Below are 23,201 nucleotides of genomic sequence, written 5' to 3'. Positions count from 1 at the left end.
GTGGGCACCCAATCACCAATTCTTCAAACTGGATGAGAATGCTGACTCCTCAAGTCATTTGACTTATCCTTACCCAAGTTCCCCATGTTGACGTCTAAAATCGTCAAATGTTGCTTGCGACACTCCTTCTGTCTTTACCTTTCCTTGGTCGATCTTGTCCAAACATGGGTAGAGCTTATCACTTGTGTTCCTTCTTGATTGTTAATTCTTGACACGCCAACTTCATTCACATTTCTCAAAATCTGCTTCAAACAATTCAGAGCCTCCGCATATACTGCACGAAAGTTCGAGCAAAAATGTCATAATCGTTGATTAACATGATATTCATGCCACAAAGGACTTTTGTAGTAGGAAAAATTTCCCATTGTTTTTTTTTTTTTTTGTTTCATTACAATCTGCGCAAAGTTCTATTAAGTCAATATCGTTGTTGTTAGGGAGAATCTTGCAACGATGTCACGAAATTAAGGTGAAAAAATGCTATAAAATGACTAAAATTTTATATTGGCAAGTCAAGCCATTGATTAGACCGTTTAGAAACGTGGACTCTTGTCGTCGTCTTGTGACAACATTGTCAAAAGATGTTGGATTGACATGTGAAGTTGTATCAACAAAAGCTTTATGCCCTGTTTGCTTCAGCATTGAAAATGAACATTGAGACTCTAAAGTCACTTAGTCAAATGCAAATGGTATTTGATTCATTTTTTGGCTCATTTTGAGGAGGTGCAACTGCATCTTAAATGTTCTCCAAAGTCCTTTAGCCCAAAGTATCTTTGAGATACTTTGGGCTAAAGGACTTTTGCGAAATACAACTACTTTTTTTTTTATTTTAATTTTGTCACTTTCGCTTGCCGCCCTCGCTCGCCCGCCCGCTAGCCCACGGCCCCCGCTTGCTTGCTGCCGCCGCCTGTCATTGCCTCCCTCCGGCCTGCCCGCTAGCCGCCACCACCCGTCGCCGCTGTCGGCCCGCCCTCGCCCGCCGCCCATCAACCATTGCCGCTGCTTTTTTTTCAAAATGTAAAAATACTTTATAAAGTTCATTTTTCACCAAATAATATTTACGTCAAAATTAATTTTTAAAACTACTTGCATTTTGAAAAGAGCCTTTAACTTAAAGATATTTATATTTTCTCAAAGTCCATTAACTAAATGTTGAAACAAACGGGGCCTTAGTCCCACACCGAATTGTGTCCTGTCAATAATCGCGCTGGACAAAGAAAAGCAATTTACGATTCCCTTTTGGCTTCCCGGCTTTTATAACGACCGGACTTCAACTCGGCATGTGAGTGCATCGCAGGTTCATTCGCTCACGGTTCTCTTCTTCTTCTTCTTCTTCTTCTTCTTCTGCGCTAAAGCATGCAAAGGCTGTTCGCAGCAACGTCCCTCTCTTCTTCTCTGTTCAGAGAACAGAGCCATCGAGCTCGCTTCTTTACATCCCTCCTTTTCGACGACACCCAGCTTCAGGTTTCCACTCCCCTTTCCCTTATTATCCTCGATAAATCCATGGCTCGGTACTCTGTTGCTTCTGTGGATACGAATTTTGTGTGCTCTCTCTTATGTGGGTTGTGATGGAGTGTTGACCTCGTCTGCTTGAAGTATTGCACGGAGCTTGATTGCAAGAAATGGGAAAATGAGTGGAAATCAAGAGGAAATTTTCCTCCTTTAGCCCCGTTTGCCCATTTTGATCACTTTTTCGTGTTCTCTGCGATTCACTTCGTGAATGATTAATATCGTTTTGTTCTTCTCTGATGAGAGCTTTGTGCTTCGAATGTTTAACAGTTCAAAGAGAGTGTAGCGCAATTTGCATGCGAAAATATTGCCCCTCATGCTTCAAAGATTGACCAATCAAATTCTTTCCCAAAGGTTGTGATCGATCACTTCTCTCTTTCTCTCTGTCCTTGGTAATATTTTCCTAATGTAGTGGTGATGATTGCTTTTCCCTTGCTTGTTCCAGGAAGTGAACTTGTGGAAACTCATGGGAGACTTCAATCTCCATGGGATCACAGCACCAGGTAAATTCCTAATGTAGGTTTTGTTTTTTCCCTTTTGAACAGATCTTCATATCGATTAAAACGCTGCTTACTGAAGCCTTTGCTTGAAGCTTTTGCACTTAACTCTTTGTGTTCTACAGCAGTCCCTTTTTGGTTGGAGTAATATGTTTTAGTCCCTAGCTCTCTATTAAATTCGCTGGGGATTCTTTTTTATTACCTAAGTTAATCTCACACTGTCTAAACATTCACTCTGGATTGTTTCTAGAGGAGTATGGGGGACTTGGTCTCGGTTATTTGTATCACTGTATAGCCATGGAAGAAATTAGCCGTGCTTCAGGGTCGGTTGGCCTCTCCTATGGAGCTCATTCTAACTTGTGCATTAATCAGTTGGTAAGAATAGAACCAAGCAATTGTCATAACACATCATAATCTGCTCTCTGTTTACCCACGGGTTGTGGTTTTGTAGGCAAGGAATGGAAGTCCTGCTCAGAAACAGAAGTACCTGCCAAAGGTCCAAGCTTCTTTTACTTATCACTGTGAAATGGAAACTGATCATTTTCACAAGAATTTTGGTGAAAAAGTTCCCCATGGCCCTTGTTAAGAAGCCTTTTAATGAAAGTGTGCAATTTTTTACTGCATTATTTTTCCAGTAGTATGTGGAATCAACGCTTTGTAAATCGAAACATTGCCTATAACATATAAAATGCTCCGGGGTATTCGTTAACAAGACCCTTCTTATAATTTTGGTTTATGTAATTAGACAACAATCCTTTCCTCTGGCCTCTGTATTCTTCTCTTGGGTTTTGCTTATAGCTATCTCAAAATTATGCTTCCTTGAGTTCTGTTTAGAGGTAAGTGGATTTTCTTTTTGGTAATCTCCGCTGATTAAGTTTTTCTTTTTGTGAAGCTTATCAGCGGTGAACATGTTGGAGCTCTTGCAATGAGTGAACCCAATGGTATCTTCTCATATGTCTCTCTTGACATCGCATTAGTATTTAAGCTCGTCAAGGATAGTATTTCTTGAGATTAGTCATGATCTTGTTAGTATGTTTTTTGCAGCTGGCTCAGATGTTGTGAGTATGAAATGCAAAGCTGATCGTGTGGATGGAGGTTATATTATTAATGGAAATAAGATGTGGTGCACGAATGGTCCTGTTGCTCAGACACTGGTATACCTATACATTGTCGATCTCTTTTTCCCTTTTCTTTTCCTTCCATTTTGCACCATTTTGCTGTTGTGTCTCCATTGAATGCCACTTTTAGCCTGGTTATTCCTGTCTGTGCTTGTATGATCCCGTGTCCATTGGGTTTCTTTCATATGTCATTAATTGATATGTCAACCTTTGGTCAGGTTGTGTATGCCAAAACAGACATTGCAGCTGGATCAAAAGGCATTACAGCTTTTATCATCGAGAAGGGGATGCCTGGGTACTTTTGTTGAAGCATATCAGTTGAATCATATTTTAAGGAGTGTCGAAGGCACAATATTATAGTGGAGAAGTTCTTAGGGAATCTGGAAATGAAAAGAGCAAAATATCATCGTTCAACATAATATGATTTTTCATGTGGAACTTTGCTAATTGGTTGATTTATTTTCTGAGAATTCCAGCTTGTACAGCGTTTCTTGCAGATGCCATTAGGAGAAATGACAAAACAACATGTTTTAGTACTTCACATTTGGATGCATGTATCATGGAACATCAAGTGCATGGTCCAATTGCATGATTGTTTGGTTTGGCTGCTTGCGTAGGGTAGAAAGGATGTTTAATGCTACTAAAAAAGGTACCTAAATTAACTGTTCGCTTTGAGGAATGGGAGGTACTGGAGAAATAGGTTCAGAAGACGTTCAGAAGACCTGTGTTTATCATTCTTTAAGAGGCTTTTATCTATTGCTGCAGGTTTAGCACAGCCCAGAAATTGGACAAGCTTGGGATGCGTGGAAGCGACACGTAAGCATGCAATTCTTAAAGTGAAATTTCTCTTGTGCCTTTTTCTCCTCCTCTTTTGTGCTTCTTCTCATAACACTGATGCTCTGAACAGATGTGAGCTTGTATTTGAGAATTGCTTTGTTCCAGAAGAAAACATTCTTGGACAGGAAGGAAAAGGTAATGCTAAACTTGGTTAGGGACAATTGTTCTTTGATAGAAAGTGGCAGGATTTAGTTGTGGATAACTAGTTAGATTGGACACCGATATGCTTCTTGTGAGAGATCTTTATTTGTTAATGGCAGAATTGAGCAATCTGAATCTGAAGAACGATTAGTTGAAATTATCATCTGAAGCAGATCAAATTGTAAGGATTTGCACGAGGTGCTTTTGCTAAAAGAGTTAGAATGCGATAAACTTAGCCTGTGTTACTTGAGAATGGCTACTAAAGACCTTGAAACATCAGACGAAGTAGTAGTTTCACCTTGACATATTCTTTGTTCCTTTTTCTTCAGCAGAACCTTGTGCTTCAAGATAGACAAAAAGTTCTTGAACTTGTAACCTAGATTGATTTATAAGTCAATTGCTATAAAAGACAGCTGAACTATCCAGCTTAAGTAATGAGATGATTGGTTCTCCTTTTTGGTCTATTCTGAACTTCAGTTTCTAAATGCTATATAATGATTGGGTCTTGGTCATATGTTCAGGAGAAATAATTTCTTAATCTTGCATGTCCCTGATGTTGCATTATTTTGGCGTTTACCTCGATCCTTTCAGGTGTATACGTTATGATGTCAGGTCTAGATCTGGAGAGGCTTGTTTTGGCAGCTGGGCCTCTAGGCATAATGCAGGCATGTCTTGATGTTGTTCTTCCTTATGTCAGACAGCGAGAGCAGTTTGGCCGTCCAATCGGGGAATTTCAGTTTATACAGGTTGGTTTTGTTTGGTTCCTTTTGTGACTGATTTGTGGAATCTGATTCTCTTATACTGAATTAAATATGGAATTACAGGGAAAAATTGCCGATATGTACACTTCTTTGCAATCTTCAAGGTAATTATTCTGGTTCTTTTGTCCACTTTTTTGGTACATTTCAATGGCAAAACGCTGTTTAATTTCATGGTCTCTTGGCCCAATTTTTTTGTTTCTCAGGTCTTATGTATATGCTGTGGCAACAAGCTGTGACAGTGGAAAAATTGATCCCAAGGTGCATCTTTTTCTTTATTTTTGTCATACTTGCGACCCTTATTATGCCCAATCACTTCTGTTCTTTGGATGATAACTCTTTTATCTGTGCTGGGGATTGATCGCTCTTTCTTTGCCAAATCTAGTTGAATGCAAGATTTGCAAGCTAGTTTCATGTAATGCTCCCACTTTATAAAATTGTAATGTTTGAAAAAACTTTCAGGATTGTGCTGGAGTCATACTTTGGGCTGCCGAAAGAGCCACACAAGTTGCTTTGCAGGTGAAGTGATGCTGCTGAATTCGTCATTCATGTCTGTTCATACTAAAATGAAATTCTTTTGACACATCATTCATCTTTTATTGCTTGTGTCTAATCTTCTGACAAGTTAATAAGCTATAGAAACTTGTAGTTCACAGGAAACTCAAAAAACAAACATGCTGCATACTCTCAATCCCTTTTTGGTTGAATAGATGTGGGGACAAAGAAGCCTATTAAAAAGATTGGTCTGTCTTCTGCAGGCAATACAATGTCTAGGTGGTAATGGGTATGTGAATGAGTGCACGACTGGTCGTCTTCTTCGAGATGCCAAATTGTACGAGATTGGCGCAGGGACTAGCGAGATTAGAAGAATGATCATTGGCCGTGAACTCTTCAAGGAGCAATGAGAGGAAAATGTTCTGTTCCGCTTTATTTTTTTCCCTGAGGGTTGGTGGAGGCTGAGCGAGCGTTCTCCCTTCCCATTTGAAGTTGTGCATCTCTCCCCCGAAGGAAAAGCTTGCGTTGATGCTTATCATTGCTGTGGATGGGCTCATTGATTGCAAATAAATGGTACTTATCAAGAACAACAGTTGATTCACCAATGCCAATGCTCACTTTATACTAGTAGTTCTGATACAGCAGGCTCATCTTGGGGTACTTCCATAATCCGAGAGAAACCATTGCCAGGGAAGGCTCGGCCGACATAAGAATTTTGAATTTGTATGTTATTCCAGTTCATAAAGAAATTACTGCATAATGTAGCACATCAGTCAAACCCAGAGCTTAAGGGAAGGGTCTCAGGGTCGGACCAACTTGTTACTTAAAAAATCATGTCCAAGAATGTCTCGGCAGAAATTTCAGTTTCAGTGACGACCTTCTTTGAGCTTCATCAGTCTGCATTACATGAACCTGAGGTAAGACTTGTTGGGCATACTCCATTGGCTGATTTGATTGCGCAATAGTCAATAAGAAACTGCTTTTACAAAAGATACACACACACAAACAGCGATTAACACTACCGAGCCTGAATGGCTCCAAGTACTACAACATGGAGGCTGAATCGTGTTTTTGGTCCGGAACTCGACATCGTTGTATTGTGCTTATGCCACCAAAAGGTCAGGCATCTCGAAGCTTATTCTAGTTAAGACATACATAGGAAGACAGCAAACCTTGAACATCTCAAAGCTTATTCTAGTTAAGACATGCATAGGAAGACAGCAAACCTTGAACATTAAAGCCTAACGACGGTAGGTGAACCATCTGGCTGGCCCACAGAAGATGACTTCGATGCTTCCATAATCAGCGGTGACTGATCCAGACAGCTCTGAGTATCGTCGTTGATCATCCCCGTAGTCATCTTTTCCACTTCGTCCTGGGTGTAGATGTGTATTTTCGTCACCACATCGCAAAACTCACTGCATGGAAAAGAATGCTATCCATAAGATGACAGATTTAGAGGACAGGACGTTATCATTACATTATTATTGTTGTCCATTAGCTTCTTTCGTAGGCGATTCTTTGAAATCAAATCCACACCCTCTAGTCATACATGTGCAGTGGATTTGTCTTGAAGCATTCGAACGGTTCTAGAAACTTTTGACGACAATCGAGACAGGAAAATTCTCAGGTGTGAAACTTCTAATGCTGAATCATCAGGCATGTAGTGCGAGCAAGTGATGCATCTGACTAACATTATACCACAAAGTGACATTTAACAGGAGTGCCCTTACTGCCATGGAATATCCCCGAGAACCATCACATCATTCTCGCTGTCGGTGTACAAGATTTGCCAACCTTTGTCAGGATCTCTCAGGAGCCCCTCCATGCTGAACAGTCGCTCCAGGTCGTTTAGCAGGTCTTCGTAACTATTCAGCCTCGAGAGATCAATGGCTCGTCCCACCAAATTTCCTTGCTTGTGAACCTTCAATATTAATTCATGTCATTAGCAAGAGAATTCAATTGAAAGCCACGTACGAAATCAATGTTAAAAAACATCTTACCTTGGTACAACTCCTCTTACCAGAATTTTGCGGGGTAGAAGTAGGTGCTTCTGCAGTCAAGGGATAACCGAATAGTTTGCAATCACTTAAGAGGCTACCAATACTCCCATTTGTCTGAGCTCTTTGACTGTCCCCAAAATTGGGAGAAGCGCATATGCTCTCCAGATTCCTGACATCAACTTTGGTCCTTTCAATCGCTTCATTCTGAACCCTCAATGACCTAACGGAGGCAACCTCTCGGAGGAAATTGGTTGAATCGGAACATCTTGTGCGATCTTGGCCGGATTTAAGGATGTCATTATACGGAAAATACATTTTCTGAAGGCTTTCGGATGATTTCACTGGATCGAAATGGTAACTGGGTGCCTGATACACACTGAAAGAACTGCATGAAAGACTGGATTTCCCCCAGGCACCTAGGTTATACTCGGGTTTCGTCGTTAAAGACTTCAGTGTGCATATTTCTTGACCTTGCAAGACCCTTGGAAATCTATCGGATTCCACAAAGCCTGCATAACCAGGGGCATTAGCCGTCATGTACTCATTGATATTGTTGGCCTTTTCTACCCCAACAGATGCTAGACCCTGATGTGCAGGGGATTGCTCGAAATCAACCTGACAGTTTAGGGCATCACGTCCACAGACAGGTGATACCAAATGCAACTTTTCTTGACCTTGCAAGACCTTAGAGGATCGCAAAGACTCCTCAAAGTCCAAAAGCCCGACCCCTCCTGCTGGAAGCAAATTAAAGATTATGAAGACAGGTAAGGGAAAGATATATAGGATTATACTTTTTGCTATCTCAAATTTTATTTTCTTTTACCAGTGAGAGGGTTGACAGGCGGGGTTGTTGGCAGACTAGTCCGCAGCTTTTTGAGCCTTGGAGAGGACTGAATGCTCAAAGGTGAGAGAGAAACAGATGGATCAATTTCCCAGGGTGAGACCCGATTTTGATGACTATTCATGATATCGTCATCCCATCGAACCTGTTGAATCATTAGACATTATCATCTCATGAGACTACAAGTACAGCAGATTCTTCATATCCTAGTGCGAGCACATAATGCTCAGACCCCAGTTTCCAGGAAAGTCAACCCCTTGGATACAAGAACACATGCTGGATGCTCTAGCAATTCGAATTCCATGCAGAGCACTGAGACATAAGTTTGCCATGGACATTATTAAACAAGAGAAACCAGAGCTCGTCAATCAGAAATTGTCCTTAAAGCTACGCATGAATAGGTTAGAGAGGATCAATCTATCCGAGAGAAATTTTAACAGACATTATTCACATTCTTCAACTAATAAAGCGGCGGAAGTAGCTATATAAAGAAAGGAAAAATGCAAGAATGGGACTTGAAGAGGAGAGCCAGGAGTAAGAAAATTGAGATTACTTAGAAATGGCAAACTCACATCACCAGAAAGAACGGCTGACATGGCAATCGATACAAAAGAAGCAAACTTTGATGTTTCAGCCAACCATATCTCTGGCAGCAAATGCTTACCATTAGGCATCTCCATTTTGAGTTGGGCCACCTATACGGATCCAAGTCGCCTATCCTAGTCACTACACCGGTACACCTTAAAAACAACCGAACAGAATATGCATTCAGATAGACTAGGTGGCTTGAAAAGTAAGAACAGAGATTATTTCCGCCATGTGATATTGCCATAGACAAACCTCTTTTCCGGTGCATCATCTGCGCCAACTCTCATTTTGAACCTTGTCCCGATGCATATCACGTTGTTGATGCTTTTGACATACTTCTGATAGGGAATGACAAACTCTGCATGGCTTGCCCTGCATTTGCCATTTTATCAGAAAGCAAATATAGTTGCCTGGAAAGGAAGTATACCCCATTCAAGTGTCGCACCAATTTACAAGTCAAGTGTTCTCAAAGGTCAACACATTTACAAGTCAAGCGTAAATGAAGAAGAGAGAATCGATTTCGAGTAAAGGCTCCTGTTTGATATTTCTGGAACATGAAACCCTTGTACAGTCAATGGCAGAGTTATAGGCCTACAGCCAAGTAAGGCATGTCACTTGAATGGTAAGACATGGAACTCTTGGCAACTAATACTTAAGAATCCAGTGATTCAACTACACTGAAAGATCGACCAGTCTCCAATCTGTGTACATGAGACTACAAAGGAACTCATATGACGAACTATTCCAAGCACAGACTATAGGTAATGACCACATGTGAGATCTCTCGCCCTCAGGATTCTCAGTTGAAAGTGGAACACACAGCTATGGTTGATGCTGTAAATTCAAAGGCTGCTACTATTTCTCTGAAAAAAATATTATAATCAGCCACTGCCTTGTTGGCAACACTATCAAGTTCTTGCAATGGTCAAAAGTCAATAATACGTAAAATCTTAGCCGTTTTGTATGACTGCCGAGTGAGTCCCAATCTAAGACTACACTGTCCTGTTGCAACAAGTACAATCCCTATAATTGTGTATTGTACACAACTCCACAATCTTTCTTCACTTTTCACTGCTCGACCTTTTCTCTTCGGCTGAGGTTGGAATAGACTCATGGGATCAAAACCTAACCCATTGTTCAACCGGCATTTCATAAAGAGCAACATGCCACAATATGATTCTCACAGTCAACAATGAAACCCTTTTGATCTTTTCCCTATGTTGGTAGAAAAAGTAATCCTCATTTTAAATGCTTGTACTCAGTTTTAGCATCACAACAACATTTTAGACTGCATAAGCATAAGATTAATTTTTTGATCTCTCTTTCTTGATAAGAAGTTGGTCTTATGTGAGTCAAATATTGCACGGGTTCGATTGAAGGGGTGATACAAATAGGTCCAGGGTCATGACCACAAAATTGAAAAATCCATCATTTCTGAGTTACAATTACCTTGGACTGTAGAATACATGAAAAACGCTTTTGCTGGATACAGCACTAGCGACAGCTGAAAGAATGGCAGGGCACAGATTCTGGTCACTGACAGTTGAAGCAGGAAGACCGTTTCTTGGTCGAAGCGCTCTTCTTATCCCCAATCTCAGTTCACCATCTTCTCCCCTAAAATGATTTAGTGGACATATAGTCAAAGGACAGGAACGCGATTTTCTTTGTAAGCTCATTATTCAGAAAATTTGACTGGACATTTCATCCTTTCTACAAGTGACAGTATCACGACTATTGCTGACTATCCTGTCCAAAGAGTTGAGTAATACAAAGGAATCAGCATATGCACCTCAAGAAAAGCACCGCATCTCCAGAAACAAGATTCTTTTGGCTCACAAAAACACTCCATCCTGTGGTAAGTAGATGCCTTCTTGGCTGACCTGAGGAACGGCAAACACCTACCTTTAACAACTTGGACATCAAATTGCATTTACACTATGAGATTCAAGACATTACCTCTATAAATATGGCGAAACCTCCATTCGACTCCATGCAAATCCTTGGCGACAAGTTCCTGAGAAGGCCTTTGCTGCTTATAGTCCTGCAACCTAAAGACTTCAGCTTCTGTACAAGGAGCTCTTGCTAAAACCCGGAGGAACCTAGCAACAAAGAAGCTAAAACAGAACATCACGGTAATACCAGAGGGGGAAAGCAGTCTTCAGCTGCTCGACGTGGGACAGAGAACCCTCCATGGGTGCTAGTATCAGAAGCTGTGAGTGTCTTGCAGAACATGTGAGGGGTTGATCTTGGAGGTGATCCTCCAATATCATTCTCATCTACCCCCAGCTCCTCAAGAGCTCCGCCATCAGAATCCAACCCTACCAGCTACAAAGTAAATGAAAGTCCGTCATCTGCATTAGAAACAGAATTTGTGCCATACTCAAGAGAGCAATACATTTTTGTTCTTGATCCCTGAAACAAAATTCTTACCCAGAAAGCCACCTATAGAGCCAGCTATAGTGTAACAATACCCCTACCTCCAAAAATATGAAAAGTAAATGACACATGATTAAGCGAATGGGTTGCTTAAGAAACGCATACCTCTAGTTGAGGAAGCAATGTGACTTCAGTGTATACCTCGTCATTGTCCTTATTAGCCTGTGCAACAGAAAGTGCAATTGGCGAGAGGCACGTGAAGAAGCAACGTTTTCATCTGCCAGAGAACTTCAAAAGCAGGGAGCACTCACCAGTAGCTGAACATTCACGACTCTGCAAAAGATTTGTGCCTGAAGATCAAAGGTGGGCATCTCCATGGGCGAATAAGGAGAAGCTGAGGCAACTTGCTCCAAGTGGCCTTGTGGGAAGTACAGGACCACATTCCCTCTCTTGGGCAGTGAGGTGAGTCGTCCAGCGCAAGCATGCCAGAGCTCAGAGTAGATTGAGGAAGGCACAGTGGATGAGGAGGATGATGATGAAGAGTTTGTAGAAGTGGAAGACAAACAGTGGAGACAACCATTGCCCTTCTCACGATGCCCATCACAACATGCATTGCCGGCGTTCTCTACATCACTCACTGCATGATTCAGATCAATTTCCATGAACACCCACTTTCCTTCCAATTGACGTTCAACACGAGCTCAACCAAAAATCCAGTTTTTTTGCTGAGAGGAGAGTGGAACATCAAGAAAGATGAAACCTTTGAGCAATCAGGAGGGCGTGAAAGTGGGAAATGAGCTCAAATCATAATTAAGAGGACTGAATTGTTTGGACAAAAATGAGTAAGTGGAAGATGAGAAAGGAAAAAAGGAGGTGAGGCAAATAATAGCAAAGGAAATCATAGAGTGATTCCTCCTCCATTTGCAGGTACTGTTATGAGGGAGCAGAAGTAGCAGCAGACAGACATATCCATGGGAAGCACCAAACAAAAGCCAAAAGAATTTCTTTAATTAAAAATAAAAAGCCCAATTTGAGAGAGAGAGAGAGACTGTGTTCAGTGGGGGGACAAGCCAAGACGGTACAGAACCCACACTACTTTGCTTTGTTGCCTTAGCTTTAACTTTTTCTTTTTCATGCTCAATAACAACTTTTTCCTTTTGTTTTTTTTTTCCCACCCTTTTGATTGTTTCCTGTGACTGTACTCATTAAGCTTTCCACAAAGACAAAACAAAAGGTTGGTTTTTGTTCAATGCAACAAAAAGTGAGAATTTTTTTTCCCCTTTAAGTTATTCCCAGCATGAAGAAAGTCACAAATAGCTCATTCTACTGGGGGAATTTTATGGAACTGAAAGTATTCTCTCATTTAAATAACAAGCGCAACTGCATTAGAACCAACCAACCCCAGCTTCAACTCCATTCTTTAGAGCCCCAAAAGAAGGCATCATACATGTATCCACTTAAATGGTCACAAAAAGAAACTGGTCCAAGAAAATGGACCATTTTGAATAAAGTAAAGTTTGTTTTTTTTCTTCTGTCCACGCTTCGACATATCAGAGAGAGAGAGAGAGAGAGAGAGAGAGAGTTGAATGTTAATATCGAATACAAAAGAGAAGGGGTGGGGTCAAGAGGGGGTTTTGGCAGCAACCAAGGTGGGGCGAGCCGGGTGGTGTTGTTAGTTGTTGGGACTCAGTGACTCAGAGCCCAACCAGTCCATTCTCTTGTCTCATCACTCTTTGTTCCTTCTGTAATACCCACAGACACCCTTCTCTACTCTCTCCTCCGGGCGCGTTACTGTTAAACACACAGCCCTCTCTCTCTCTCTCTCTCTCTCTTCCATTTCCTTTATGCAGCTGAGGCCTTGAGAGCTTCTAATTTAGGTGATGATGGAAGGAATGAGATGCCTCTTTCTTTCTTTTTCTGCCATGTCCCTCGACACTTTTCGAAGCAACCAACAATTGGAAATAGCTGTAAAACTATCACACTTAGATGACCAAGTGGAAATAATCTAATCAACGCATGATGCATTAGCAGTATTTTATACTGTGGAAATATGATTAGCTGCATTAACTGGAGCCAGAGAGCTGTCTGGACATCAAGAATAGCCAGTAATTGAAGCCGGAAGTTGGATGATATCATAGTGGGAAAAAAAACACACACGCGCGCACACATCCCCTGATTATTAACCCAGAATCTAAAGAAAAATACTTTGGTTTTTTCAGATAAAGCTACCAAGATGCGTTAAGTATATGGGAGTGATTATGCTTCTGAAGAAAACGAATAGAAAAAGCCCTGTAAAGTAATCACCTTTTACCACCTTTTGGATGTGTGTGTGTGTGGTGAAAATATAGTTTTTACGGTTCATTATAGCTAGATCACTTAGCTCCATCCGCGGTGCAATTCTTTATTTACGTCTTAAATGTCTAATCTCATAATGTAAATCAAACACGTTATTGAAATATTGAATGAATGAATGGACTCGTCGGTTTTTTTCGAGAGGAAAAATAAAATGTACTCAAGATAAATTGCTAGGGTATAATATTTTCTGTTCAAACTTTTTTATCGGTGGATGTATCGAAATTAAAAACTATGGACGTGTCGAGGGTACGTCGGCGCCAACAAGTCGGGTCAAGACACTGTGTGAAGCGTAGGTCAACAATGCAAGAGCCGAAGTTCCGATGATTCATCCCATGCGTGGGACGCTACTATACGATTCTGACATACGGTCTACCTTTCTCACCATCACCTCGTAAGTTAAGATAAAATATTTTTCTTTTCCTTGTCGGTCGCTGAATCCTACTTGTGCGGTAATTCTTTTTTGCTTCCGTCGTCGTAGAACTGACAGTTAAAAAAGAAAAATTGAGGAAAAAACAGGGGAGTGATGGGGGGGAATTAGTAAATAAGTAAAAAGAAGAGGGAGTAAGAAAGAAATAGTGACGAATGAAGCGCACGCGACGAAGAGGGAGGGACTGACGTTGGCGAGCGGTCCTATCAATTCGCCTGCGCCTTTGGCGCTGCATCTCAAGCCCCACTCCCTTCATTCCCCTCTCTCTCTCTCTCTCTCTCTCTCTCCTTCTTTTTTAACTTTTTTATGCTTTTGCCCCCATAATTTTTTAATTTTTACTATCAGCCCCCCACCTTCTTTCATACGCCCCCCATTCTTTTTTCTCAAGCCACCCTCTCTCTACCCCCCACCCCATCATCTTCACGGAGCTTTGGCTTGGCGACATTGCCATGCTGATCCTGAAGCGTTCGCCTCGCAGAAGTTTACAGCAAGTGCAGAAGAGAGAGAGAGAGAGAGAGAGAAAGGGAGAGAGTCGAAAGGAGATGATGGTGTTTTAAAGCGAGAAAACGAAACGAGAGAAGAAGAAAACAACAGACAAAAGGATAAAAAAAAAAAGGAGGGAGTTCATGGGCCGTCGCTATTGCTCCCAGCGTCCCTCGAGACTCATGCTGCTGCTGCTACTGCTGCTCTCGGTCGTGACAAGAACCGCACGACACTCTCGGCACATGAACATATCCCTCCGACCCCGACATGTCCAGAGCGAAAGTAAAAGAAAAAAGAAATAAAAGAAAGAGAAGAGCTACCAACATGCGTGGGCGCTCGTTCTTTCACCGACAATTACACTAGTGTTATAAATCGAAATTCGCATGTTTCACTGTTAAAATTTGTCGTGGGTAACGCGGGAAATTGTGAGGGCGAGGGGTTAAAAGTGAAAAGTGAAATTCCCGACCCGAAAAGGGCAAAAAAGCAGCAGCGGATTCGGATCGCCCGCATTTGCCGTACCCTTCTTTATTAAGCCGCGACGAAATCCCCAGTCCCCCGACGCTCTCGTGCGGCGACCGCCACGCCCGCCGACGCAAAACGCCCTGCGCACCGATGTTGGGCTCACCCTTCGCCGTACGTCTTCACGTCCCCACAGTCGCGTTTTGCAAAATACCTTATTTTCTCGATAAAAAAATGGAATAAATTTAAGACTTTCTTTGATAATTTTTTCAGCCCTTCTTCCCTTATGATTAGTAATACAATCCATAGCATAATTGTTTTTGCATGCGTTTAACAAGTCGACTAACGTGGTCTTGAGTTGGTCTATAAGAGACTAGAGATTATTTCGTAACCGAAAGCTACGATTTTACCCCTTTCATCGAGGGATTACGGTGCGGCTGTCCATCTTCGGACCATGACGGATGGAGCTTTTTCGGGTGGTCTTGATTGAATCTCGATGCGGGATTGAATGTCATATGAAATCAGATGCTCTTCGTCAACAGATCGAAGCACTTTCTTAGTAGGAGTAAGTGAATTCACAGTTCTTAAGTCCATCTTATTTAGTTTTTTGAGCATGTGATTATCTCCTCTGGAAAATCAATCATGAGATTTCTAGCAAAGAGGAGCTTCAATGAAACATGAAATGTTTTTCGAGATGTATTGCACGAGGGGCAGCTTTTGGCAAGTCATGCCCAAGAAAGAAAATTTTGCTTTGAAATGGCTTCATTCTCTAAAAAAATCTCTTAACTTTCGGGTCTAATCTCAATTTTAGCTCCAACTTAATTTCTCCGAGAAAATATCACAAACTCCCATTATAGTCCAAAATTTGATCCAGAGTTCAAAAATCACCACTAGTATCTTCACAATAATAAACATTAGGGTTAGATTGAGGTTCCATATCAAAACTCGCATATTCACCAATACTCTTACCTTCGTATGAAATAACAACGGCCTCCCGGTGTTGACGGTGTTGAAGAAACCATTGTCCATAACCTAAGGGACAGACATGGGGCTAGAGTGAAAATTGATGATTTAGGGAAAAATTAATATTGGACCTAAAATTGAGGGTGTTTTTTTTTTTTTTAAGGATTTAGACCGATCCGAAATAGAAAACTCGGTAAATTCAATGGGGAAAAACCCAAAAAAACCCTAAACTATGTTCGTTGCGGCTCATTTACTCTAAATTTTCATTTTGGTAACATCAAAACTTCCAGACATGTACATGTGCGACACGTTTATCCTCCGTTAATATTAATGAGCCTCATTAAATATCTAACTACATGGACGATGACGGAAGGCAAGCGATGTTGACGTAAGACCCATATGACTTAAGTAAAATAAAAATGAAGCCGTATTAACCCGAATTTTATTCGATAGAATTTTGATGGATGATAAACGTGTCACATGAATATAAGTCCGAAGATTTTGATGCCACGTAAAAGCGGTTAGTCGAGGAAGGTGGGTCCAAAGCGGGGAGACATATGGCATCAGCATGATTGCGAACTTGCAATTTTGGGGGTTCGCATCACTGCCATCGCCCAGCGCAGCTTTTAACAAAGTTCCCCCACTCCCCACCCTCGTGGACGGTCTCCAAAAGCTGGGAGGTCACATTCCTTTCGTCATTTTTCAGTCCGGATTACACCCTTAATTAGCGTTTCCGTGCTTAGATTTCCTTCGCCGAATCGGGAAAATCCACGAAACGTCTTTGATCTTTGGAAAGGTGTTGCTCAACCAAGATTTTTCCAATACCGAACAAGACCCCTGGGCTTCTTCATCGTCTCGATATTTCGTCCTTAAAAGTTTAGATATGATCTCGTGTTTTGACCGACGTCTTTGTGAGCCGAACGAGTTTCGGTGTTGGGCCGAGCCGCTAATAGGAGAGCGCAAGAGCGGGCGGACCATCGCAATTGGTTCGAAGTCCTCATAGGGTTTGGTTTCTCGTTATTGCGACCGAGGATCAACCTCATTTAATGTCGATGTTGCCATTCGGTGGCACCCAACTCCCGCATGAAACAATGCATAGTTTGTGATTGGTCGCCTCACGACCGAAAAGGAAGGGAAGGAAAAACATCGAAAAAAATCTTGTCGCCAAGAAAATTTGATGTGACCATCGTGTTGGGCCATACACAACTTGAGGAGGATAAGAGCTGGTGGTGCAATTCCGGCTCGAATAATTGAGCAGCTAATTGGCCAAAATTGCGGTTGGAACATCTTAATCAAGTGCTTAATCGGCCGTGCTATCGATTAGGCGCTAATCGAATCGAGATCGGTCTCGTTTCCCCCATGTCGATCGCCCGACTCGTGGGGGCCGCCATGGGCCGAGAGAGCCGTGTCGGCCTCCCTAGTGCTCTCGTCCAAGTCGGGGACTTGACGGATCCGAGAGCGAGAGAGGAGGCCGACATGTTTCGATAACTTTGAGAAGGCCACGTCCAATCGTACGGACGTTTTTGTCGGGCGTGTTTTTTCATGAACTGATGATTCATAGCGAAAGGAGAGAGGGCAAAAAAACAAAAGGGAAATCGCAAAATCAGAAAATGTTAGCTAAATTCACGAAACGACAAAGAAAAGCAAAAGCAAATTTAACTTTTGCTATGGGCCGGATCTGAAGACTTGGACCTTTCAAGGTTCTGTTCCTACCAGTCCATTTGGTGTTGGCTTTAGATATGGACTATGCTTATCAATTGCTATGTCGTAGCTTAACTACAGCGCGATTGGTTTCTAAGATCGCTTCCAGCTCTAGGCCTTAGAATTAGTGGTAATTCAGTTTCGAGCTAGAATTTGGATGTACATTATGCTCTGGTTGTGAGCTTCTCCGTTTGTTTCGAGCCAAAGATGGTTCAAATCAAATTGAAATGCGCTTCCCCGCACTTTCCCGCACAAAGTATAATTACGTGTACAAAAAATTTCGATTGCCACACTTCTTTCTTTTCTATGTAAGGATGATGGAATATCTTCCATTAGAACGGGCGATGATAAAAGCTATAATAGATGAAAAATGGAGGATTCATTTCCATCGCGATGTACAAATTTACAAATCAATGGAAATCAAACCATCATTTTCCTTTAGTTAAAAAAAAAAAAGGCTCTTGTTTATGCTTCATCAAAATTGGCCTATGTATACTTAATTCTCTGCTCTATGCCTGTGCATGGTCCTTGGTCACTTGTTGCGACAGTTCTATTTGCACGAAATCAGATGGGGCCTCAACGTTTCGGCCAAGCTCACGATTGGAGCCGCTTTCTTGACATTCTTCGGTGATTTCGGCCGTGCTGGAAAACTCAGCAAACGTGAGCGTTCGATGGTGGGAGGAAGACATGTCCGAGGTCGTCGTCTCGCTATACCTAGTGGTCGATGAATAGTCCTCTCGGCCATGACTACTCGAATCCCCCTTCTGTTTCTTCCTCTTCTCTCTCACTCCCGCGTGCCATTGCTTTATCACGTTCGCCGTTTGCTCCTCCAGAACTGCACTTTTGAATTGCGATCCCATCTGGAGGTCAAGATGAAGATGCCAGGGATGTCAAGATTACTTCACAAATTAGGTTGTGCTTATGTCGAGATTAGGCGAAATGGTACCTGGGTTACGAGAGCGTAGAGGGGGAGAGTGATGTAACTGCAAAGGACTTGGACAGTAACCCTGGAAAATATCGCACAAACTGGTGAGTTCAGACCAGAAGCATCAGTATTTCATATGTATGTAGTCATGGAAAATGGAGAGGGAATTGTGGGAGCTTACGGTAACACCACCCTAACAATGATTATCTCCAAATGTTCGTGGTAGCAAGATTTTATCCCGAATTGCAGCTGAAAGATATAGAGCTTCAGGCTATCAGGCATCAGTTTTTCACGACGAATGAACGAAAAATAATTCTGTAATATGAGGAGCGGAGAGAAGAGAGCCGTGTACCGTGACCCAAATGAAGAAAGAAAGCTCAAATGCATTCTGAGAAAAGAAAATGAGAATTAGGGTTTCCGGTCGGCGAAATGCTATTAGCAAAAGAAGGGTCCTTCATTGAAGGGCGAGTCATTACCATGAACAAAGTGAAGTGCAGGAGTGTCAAGACATATTTTGGATGGCTGAACCAGAAGAGATCGTCATTGGGTTGCACCAGCGGCGTTCCTTTGACCACAGCGCTCTGGTCTCGGAGCTGAAGCGCCATCCTCGCTACTATCACCTCCAGTTTAGTCCCAAGCACCAGCACTATCTGCAACATTCGAGATTTCAGTGACTACAGCAAAGTTTTCAGGACAAGAAATTATGAGAAGCCGGAAAACATTAGGCAAAAAAAAAAGGGGGAATCACAGGCTAAGTACCATTAGAGGCATAAACGACACCCAAAGGTACGCGTGCCACCCTGTCGTTGTCATTTACAGTCATCAGCAACATACGAAGGTGCTGAATATTTTGAAGAAGATGAATTCAGGAAAGATGTTCTTAGGACATTGATCGTACCGTGCAGGTCGACGAGCATAAAGATGACCACAATGAACCACATGAGAGGGCTGTTCATGGAAAAAAAAGAAGAAGAACATGTTAGATTGGTCTCCATGACAAATACGAGACTAGCCAAAATTGTCGAGCATTGAAGTTATAAGGAAATCAAGATGGTAAGTGCTCAACCTGATGCCAACGACTACTTTGAAGTCATCCTCCAGGGATCTTTGTATATACTTTTGGAAATTGAATGTTTTATTTGACGACAAATGGGCCTACAAACATAATAAATATATAACAAAAAAAGACAAAAAGAAGCATTAAATTTCCATGTTGACTTTGACCTCTCGGTTTACTTCTTCCTTTCTGTGTAAATTTAAATGAAAAGATAAGAGGAAATTAAGACGAGATACATGGGTCTGCGTACCGAGAGGAAACCGTGGCGCAAGGTGAGATAATCGACTTTGGCGACGGAGTGGAAGAACTGCCGGAAGAAGCATTTCTGTTCCAACAATTTTGCAGACAAGTTTAATAGAAGGAGAAGAAACATCAAACGAACGGTCGTTTAAGGAGGAGACCGCAGGGCACGGCATGCTCACCGTCCACAGGTGCAGGGATGTCTCCGTGCAAGCTCCCATGTGCCTACGCCCAAACGTGGTCTGTCTTGTTAATCTGAACCGATTCGGATCTACTCACAAAAACAGAAACAAACGATCACAACCCTATCGGCGTATTAACCCAACATTAAAATGTCGCCTTTGGTAATTACTTAAACGAATTAAATCTTGTGTCATGCCGTACCTGAAAGAGAGATTATTCGTGGACAAGATCAATACGAGTGCAAGTTCTGCAAACCGATCTAAGGACTCCCAATATTGCTGATCTCATAAAAAAATCTAAAACCGACATCGACGCATCTACCGATCCGGGTCCCCCAATATTGCTGACCTCATAAAAAATCTAAAAGCGACAACGGCGCATCTATCGATCTGTGTCGTGAATTTACTGTTTCTGTCAATTAGCATGCGCTAGGAAAGTGACATTTCTTTGCATTAACACTTTGCCGACGAGGCCCCATAGCATTGACACTTGACATTAGCAAACAAGACAGAAGGGAAAAAGACTTTGGTTCACAGCGACGAGCTGGGACAGCGCCATTCATTTCGAGATACAGAGGGGAAAACAGAGGCTTTGCAGAAGAAGGTTGGTCCAAAAAGGCAGCGCGATTTTGACTTGTAAGCAGAGACAAATTTAGATTAAAAGAGAGTTCATTTGGCGTATTACCATTAGCTGCTTCATACTCCACCGTTTGAGTCTCTTTCTCCCAACCTTTCCATCGCCTCATCTGCCAATAAAGCATGCAGAAACAGTTCCATTTGATCAGTGACAAATTCCGACTTTGCTTATCGAAAATAGGGGGAAAAAAAAAAAAAGAAGTTTCCTCAACGACAAAGTCGCGATCGAGCGAAGCAAGTGGGAATGGCGATGGCCCTAAGTTCCCCCATTTGCTCGGGCTCTGACTGATCTAATTCCCTTAACCCTTCTGTTTTCGAAGCGGAAATTTCAGTAGCTTGCACTTGCAAGATGACAAACACGCACCCCGAATCGGACAATCGATTGATGGGGGGTGTCGTGGAATGTGGACTAGGTTTGAATATGTCCGCAAATCTTGTTCGGAAGGTCAACATATGCTTGCTTATTAAATACCAACAGAACTGAGTGTAAGCAACTAAGGACCACACAATTTGGTCTATGCATCGTGTGGTTTGGAAGAAATTCTGGACAGATAGGTTGTCTTTTTCGTTCTATGACCATAAAAAACGACTCTATATTCTTTGTTATCTTTATTTTTTTTTTTGGTCTTCAACTCTTTTGCATACTTTTTTGACTCGTGGAAAAAGAACGGGCTGCGATCCTGAATAAAATGGATAAAGACGCTTTCCAAATTCTTGACCTAAACAGTCAAAAAGAGAAACTAGGAAAAAAGGAAAGGAGCTGTGGAGTCGCGACTGTGATACCTTAGCTCTTCCCAGAGCCATGGTGAGAACACTGTAGATAATCTGCATAACTGCTAAGACGAAGATGAAGATGCTGAGCTGGTTGAGGCCTTCTTGCGATATGAGCGAGGTCATTCCCTGCCACATTCCAGCATAGCTAACTTTAAAAAAAAGGGATCTTTTTGTCTTACCCATTTGCCGAGAATTTGTGATTGAAATGCCGTCATAATGATAGTAAATCTCTATCGCCAAAAGAATTCAATCGCATAGGGCATGAAGTATGTGATCGGACATGCGCACGTACCCTAGAACCACAGTAATCGCCGCTCTCGGCCAATATCCGCTCCCTCTCGGCCAATCTCCTCTCCATTTGCCACGTAACACCGTTCAGGACGTCTTCGGCAGCCAGAGTCCGGCCGAACCCGTGCTTTAATTTGGTGGTTTTGGTGAGCAAGCTTCTGCGGCATGGAAGCATCTCGTTGGCGACTCTAGTTGGGACGCAGATCTTGGAGATGGCTCTCTGCGTCACGGCCAGTATGAGAGACATGAAGCCCAGAAGCATGAGCACTGTGACAGATTGAACAAGCCCCAAGCCAGGAAACGGTCAAAAAGGCAATGAACTTACAATTAGGATTGACGTAGTAAAATGCATCTGGAAGTATAAATAGTCAGACATTAATCAGTGTGGTGTGTTTCAAAGTACTATAGGAAACTGGCCAAAGCACACAAGAAATCTTTCCAGGGGAAAAGAGATGATTACTGCCATTATCAGTCAATGTTCAGATCTCCACACGTTTCCGCCTCGCCCAGTCGTGGACATTTTTGGCGCTTCCATATATTTCAATAAGCATTTTCTGTAGCTAACTTATCAACATGCGTTTAAACTACACTCAGTGTCGCATCGACTCTCATGACCCCGCGAACAAATGTTATTTGCACCGAACTCTTTCGAATTCGGACAGACACAGCCAATTCAAGCAGATCAACATTTCCATCTTGGCGTAGGTAACCTCGGATATACAACTATGGCCTCAGACACGAGGGACTGAAGAAGCCTTACCTGATTTGAGCTTTTCGACGGCCTCGAACAGCGCCGTCTTCCGGTGCCGCTTGAGCCACTGCAAGAACAACAGAACCAAAAGGAGACAAAAAGTTAACCATTACGAGCTTCTAACTTCAAATGCTTTCTCTTTTCTCATCCTCCCTCTCTCTTCTTTCTTCTCTGGTTCTTCATCGAGTTACAGGATAGGTGGACTTACATGGCAGAGAAGGTGGATCAAGTGCTCGATGAAGATGGAGATAGAAATGAAGAGTAAGCAGACAGTGGCCAAAGCCCATGTGGGTGTGTCTAGCAGAGAGCGAGTGGTTTCAGCTGCTGCTGCTGCTGATCCTTCTCCTCCTCCGGCCATAACTATCTGATTCTGATGAGGAAGCTCCTTTTATTATTTGGAGACTCTCGAGGCATGTCTTTATAGTGGAAGTGGTCGAGAAGCGTTCAATCTTGGGTTTGGACTTGGGACCCGGGAGGAACCGAACAGCAACGAGACTCGGCCATTGGCAGAGGAGGAGTCCACGCAAGTTAGCACCAGGCGCAGGTCTTTTCCATTATGCTGTGCGCTTTGACACGTTCATGTCTAGTCAGCATGTGGGGCCCTTTCTTCCTTCCCCCATTAAATGATAGATAGTTAGGTTTTTCTGGACGCCCTAAAATCAATTAAAACCCTATAGTATGATTATTGAAACCTAACATAATGTTGTGGACCGCCGGCGCACGATATAAGCTCGATTTCCTTCTCTATAAGTGCACAAGATTCCCTTTAAAGCCGCAAATCCGAGTTTTGACTAGTATCG

The 23,201-nt window shown here is 42.3% G+C and overlaps 3 protein-coding genes across 6 annotated transcripts; 1 reads left to right on the top strand and 2 right to left on the bottom strand.

Annotated features, from left to right (window-relative positions):
• Positions 1-1,198: 1,198 nt before the first annotated feature.
• On the top strand, positions 1,199-5,957 carry LOC115752209 (isovaleryl-CoA dehydrogenase, mitochondrial). Of its 2 annotated transcripts, none has more exons than XM_030690300.2 (15): positions 1,199-1,461; positions 1,777-1,860; positions 1,952-2,009; positions 2,254-2,378; positions 2,455-2,499; positions 2,896-2,944; positions 3,048-3,157; positions 3,340-3,416; positions 3,887-3,937; positions 4,029-4,093; positions 4,691-4,845; positions 4,924-4,964; positions 5,064-5,118; positions 5,320-5,376; positions 5,616-5,957. In XM_030690300.2, the coding sequence occupies exons 1-15, from the start codon at positions 1,354-1,356 to the stop codon at positions 5,760-5,762; spliced, it is 1,227 nt and encodes a 408-aa protein (XP_030546160.1). In that variant the 5' UTR covers positions 1,199-1,353; the 3' UTR covers positions 5,763-5,957. The 2 variants fall into 2 exon arrangements, with proteins under 2 accessions (XP_030546160.1, XP_030546162.1); XM_030690302.2 differs by having other exon boundaries at positions 1,333-1,461; positions 1,753-1,860.
• A 391-nt stretch (positions 5,958-6,348) lies between these two features.
• On the bottom strand, positions 6,349-12,236 carry LOC115752207 (auxin response factor 4). 3 transcript variants are annotated; one of them, XM_030690288.2, is made up of 12 exons: positions 11,472-12,233; positions 11,326-11,382; positions 10,924-11,109; positions 10,741-10,825; positions 10,574-10,664; positions 10,234-10,398; positions 9,037-9,156; positions 8,861-8,936; positions 8,179-8,341; positions 7,356-8,089; positions 7,086-7,276; positions 6,349-6,770 (listed from the first exon to the last, which is right to left on the bottom strand). In XM_030690288.2, exons 1-12 carry the CDS (start codon positions 11,820-11,822, stop codon positions 6,587-6,589), a joined length of 2,403 nt encoding a protein of 800 aa, XP_030546148.1. In that variant the 5' UTR covers positions 11,823-12,233; the 3' UTR covers positions 6,349-6,586. The 3 variants fall into 3 exon arrangements, with proteins under 3 accessions (XP_030546148.1, XP_030546152.1, XP_030546153.1); XM_030690292.2 differs by having other exon boundaries at positions 6,556-6,770; positions 7,054-7,276; positions 11,472-12,235; XM_030690293.2 differs by lacking the exon at positions 6,349-6,770 and having other exon boundaries at positions 7,107-7,276; positions 7,376-8,089; positions 11,472-12,236.
• A 5,662-nt stretch (positions 12,237-17,898) lies between these two features.
• Positions 17,899-22,990, bottom strand: LOC115752265 (MLO-like protein 3). The gene is made up of 15 exons (XM_048281390.1): positions 22,610-22,990; positions 22,411-22,468; positions 21,655-21,917; positions 21,372-21,488; positions 20,638-20,698; positions 19,953-20,041; positions 19,781-19,855; positions 19,540-19,628; positions 19,372-19,421; positions 19,233-19,273; positions 18,950-19,123; positions 18,826-18,861; positions 18,655-18,722; positions 18,495-18,555; positions 17,899-18,408 (listed from the first exon to the last, which is right to left on the bottom strand). Exons 1-15 carry the CDS (start codon positions 22,757-22,759, stop codon positions 18,058-18,060), a joined length of 1,683 nt encoding a protein of 560 aa, XP_048137347.1. The 5' UTR covers positions 22,760-22,990; the 3' UTR covers positions 17,899-18,057.
• Positions 22,991-23,201: the final 211 nt, after the last annotated feature.

This window comes from Rhodamnia argentea, chromosome 6, assembly GCF_020921035.1.
Source record: "Rhodamnia argentea isolate NSW1041297 chromosome 6, ASM2092103v1, whole genome shotgun sequence".
NCBI classification, from domain to species: domain Eukaryota; kingdom Viridiplantae; phylum Streptophyta; class Magnoliopsida; order Myrtales; family Myrtaceae; genus Rhodamnia; species Rhodamnia argentea.
This window is presented reverse-complemented; position numbering and strand designations above follow the sequence as displayed.

Excerpts from the sequence above, each read along its gene's own strand:
- LOC115752209 (XM_030690300.2), top strand. The coding sequence starts at position 1,354 with ATGCAAAGGCTGTTCGCAGCAACGTCCCTCTCTTCTTCTCTGTTCAGA. Across the intron at positions 2,945-3,047 it reads TGCAATGAGTGAACCCAATG|CTGGCTCAGATGTTGTGAGT; the intron begins GTATCTTCTCAT and ends TGTTTTTTGCAG. Across the intron at positions 4,965-5,063 it reads ACTTCTTTGCAATCTTCAAG|GTCTTATGTATATGCTGTGG; the intron begins GTAATTATTCTG and ends TTTGTTTCTCAG.
- LOC115752265 (XM_048281390.1), bottom strand. The coding sequence starts at position 22,759 with ATGGCCGGAGGAGGAGAAGGATCAGCAGCAGCAGCAGCTGAAACCACT. Across the intron at positions 20,042-20,637 it reads GGAGTATGAAGCAGCTAATG|ATCCGAATCGGTTCAGATTA; the intron begins GTAATACGCCAA and ends TTTTGTGAGTAG. Across the intron at positions 19,124-19,232 it reads TGTCGTTTATGCCTCTAATG|ATAGTGCTGGTGCTTGGGAC; the intron begins GTACTTAGCCTG and ends CGAATGTTGCAG.
- LOC115752207 (XM_030690288.2), bottom strand. The coding sequence starts at position 11,822 with ATGGAAATTGATCTGAATCATGCAGTGAGTGATGTAGAGAACGCCGGC. Across the intron at positions 11,110-11,325 it reads CATTGCTTCCTCAACTAGAG|CTGGTAGGGTTGGATTCTGA; the intron begins GTATGCGTTTCT and ends TTTACTTTGTAG. Across the intron at positions 7,277-7,355 it reads GTAAGAGGAGTTGTACCAAG|GTTCACAAGCAAGGAAATTT; the intron begins GTAAGATGTTTT and ends TTAATATTGAAG.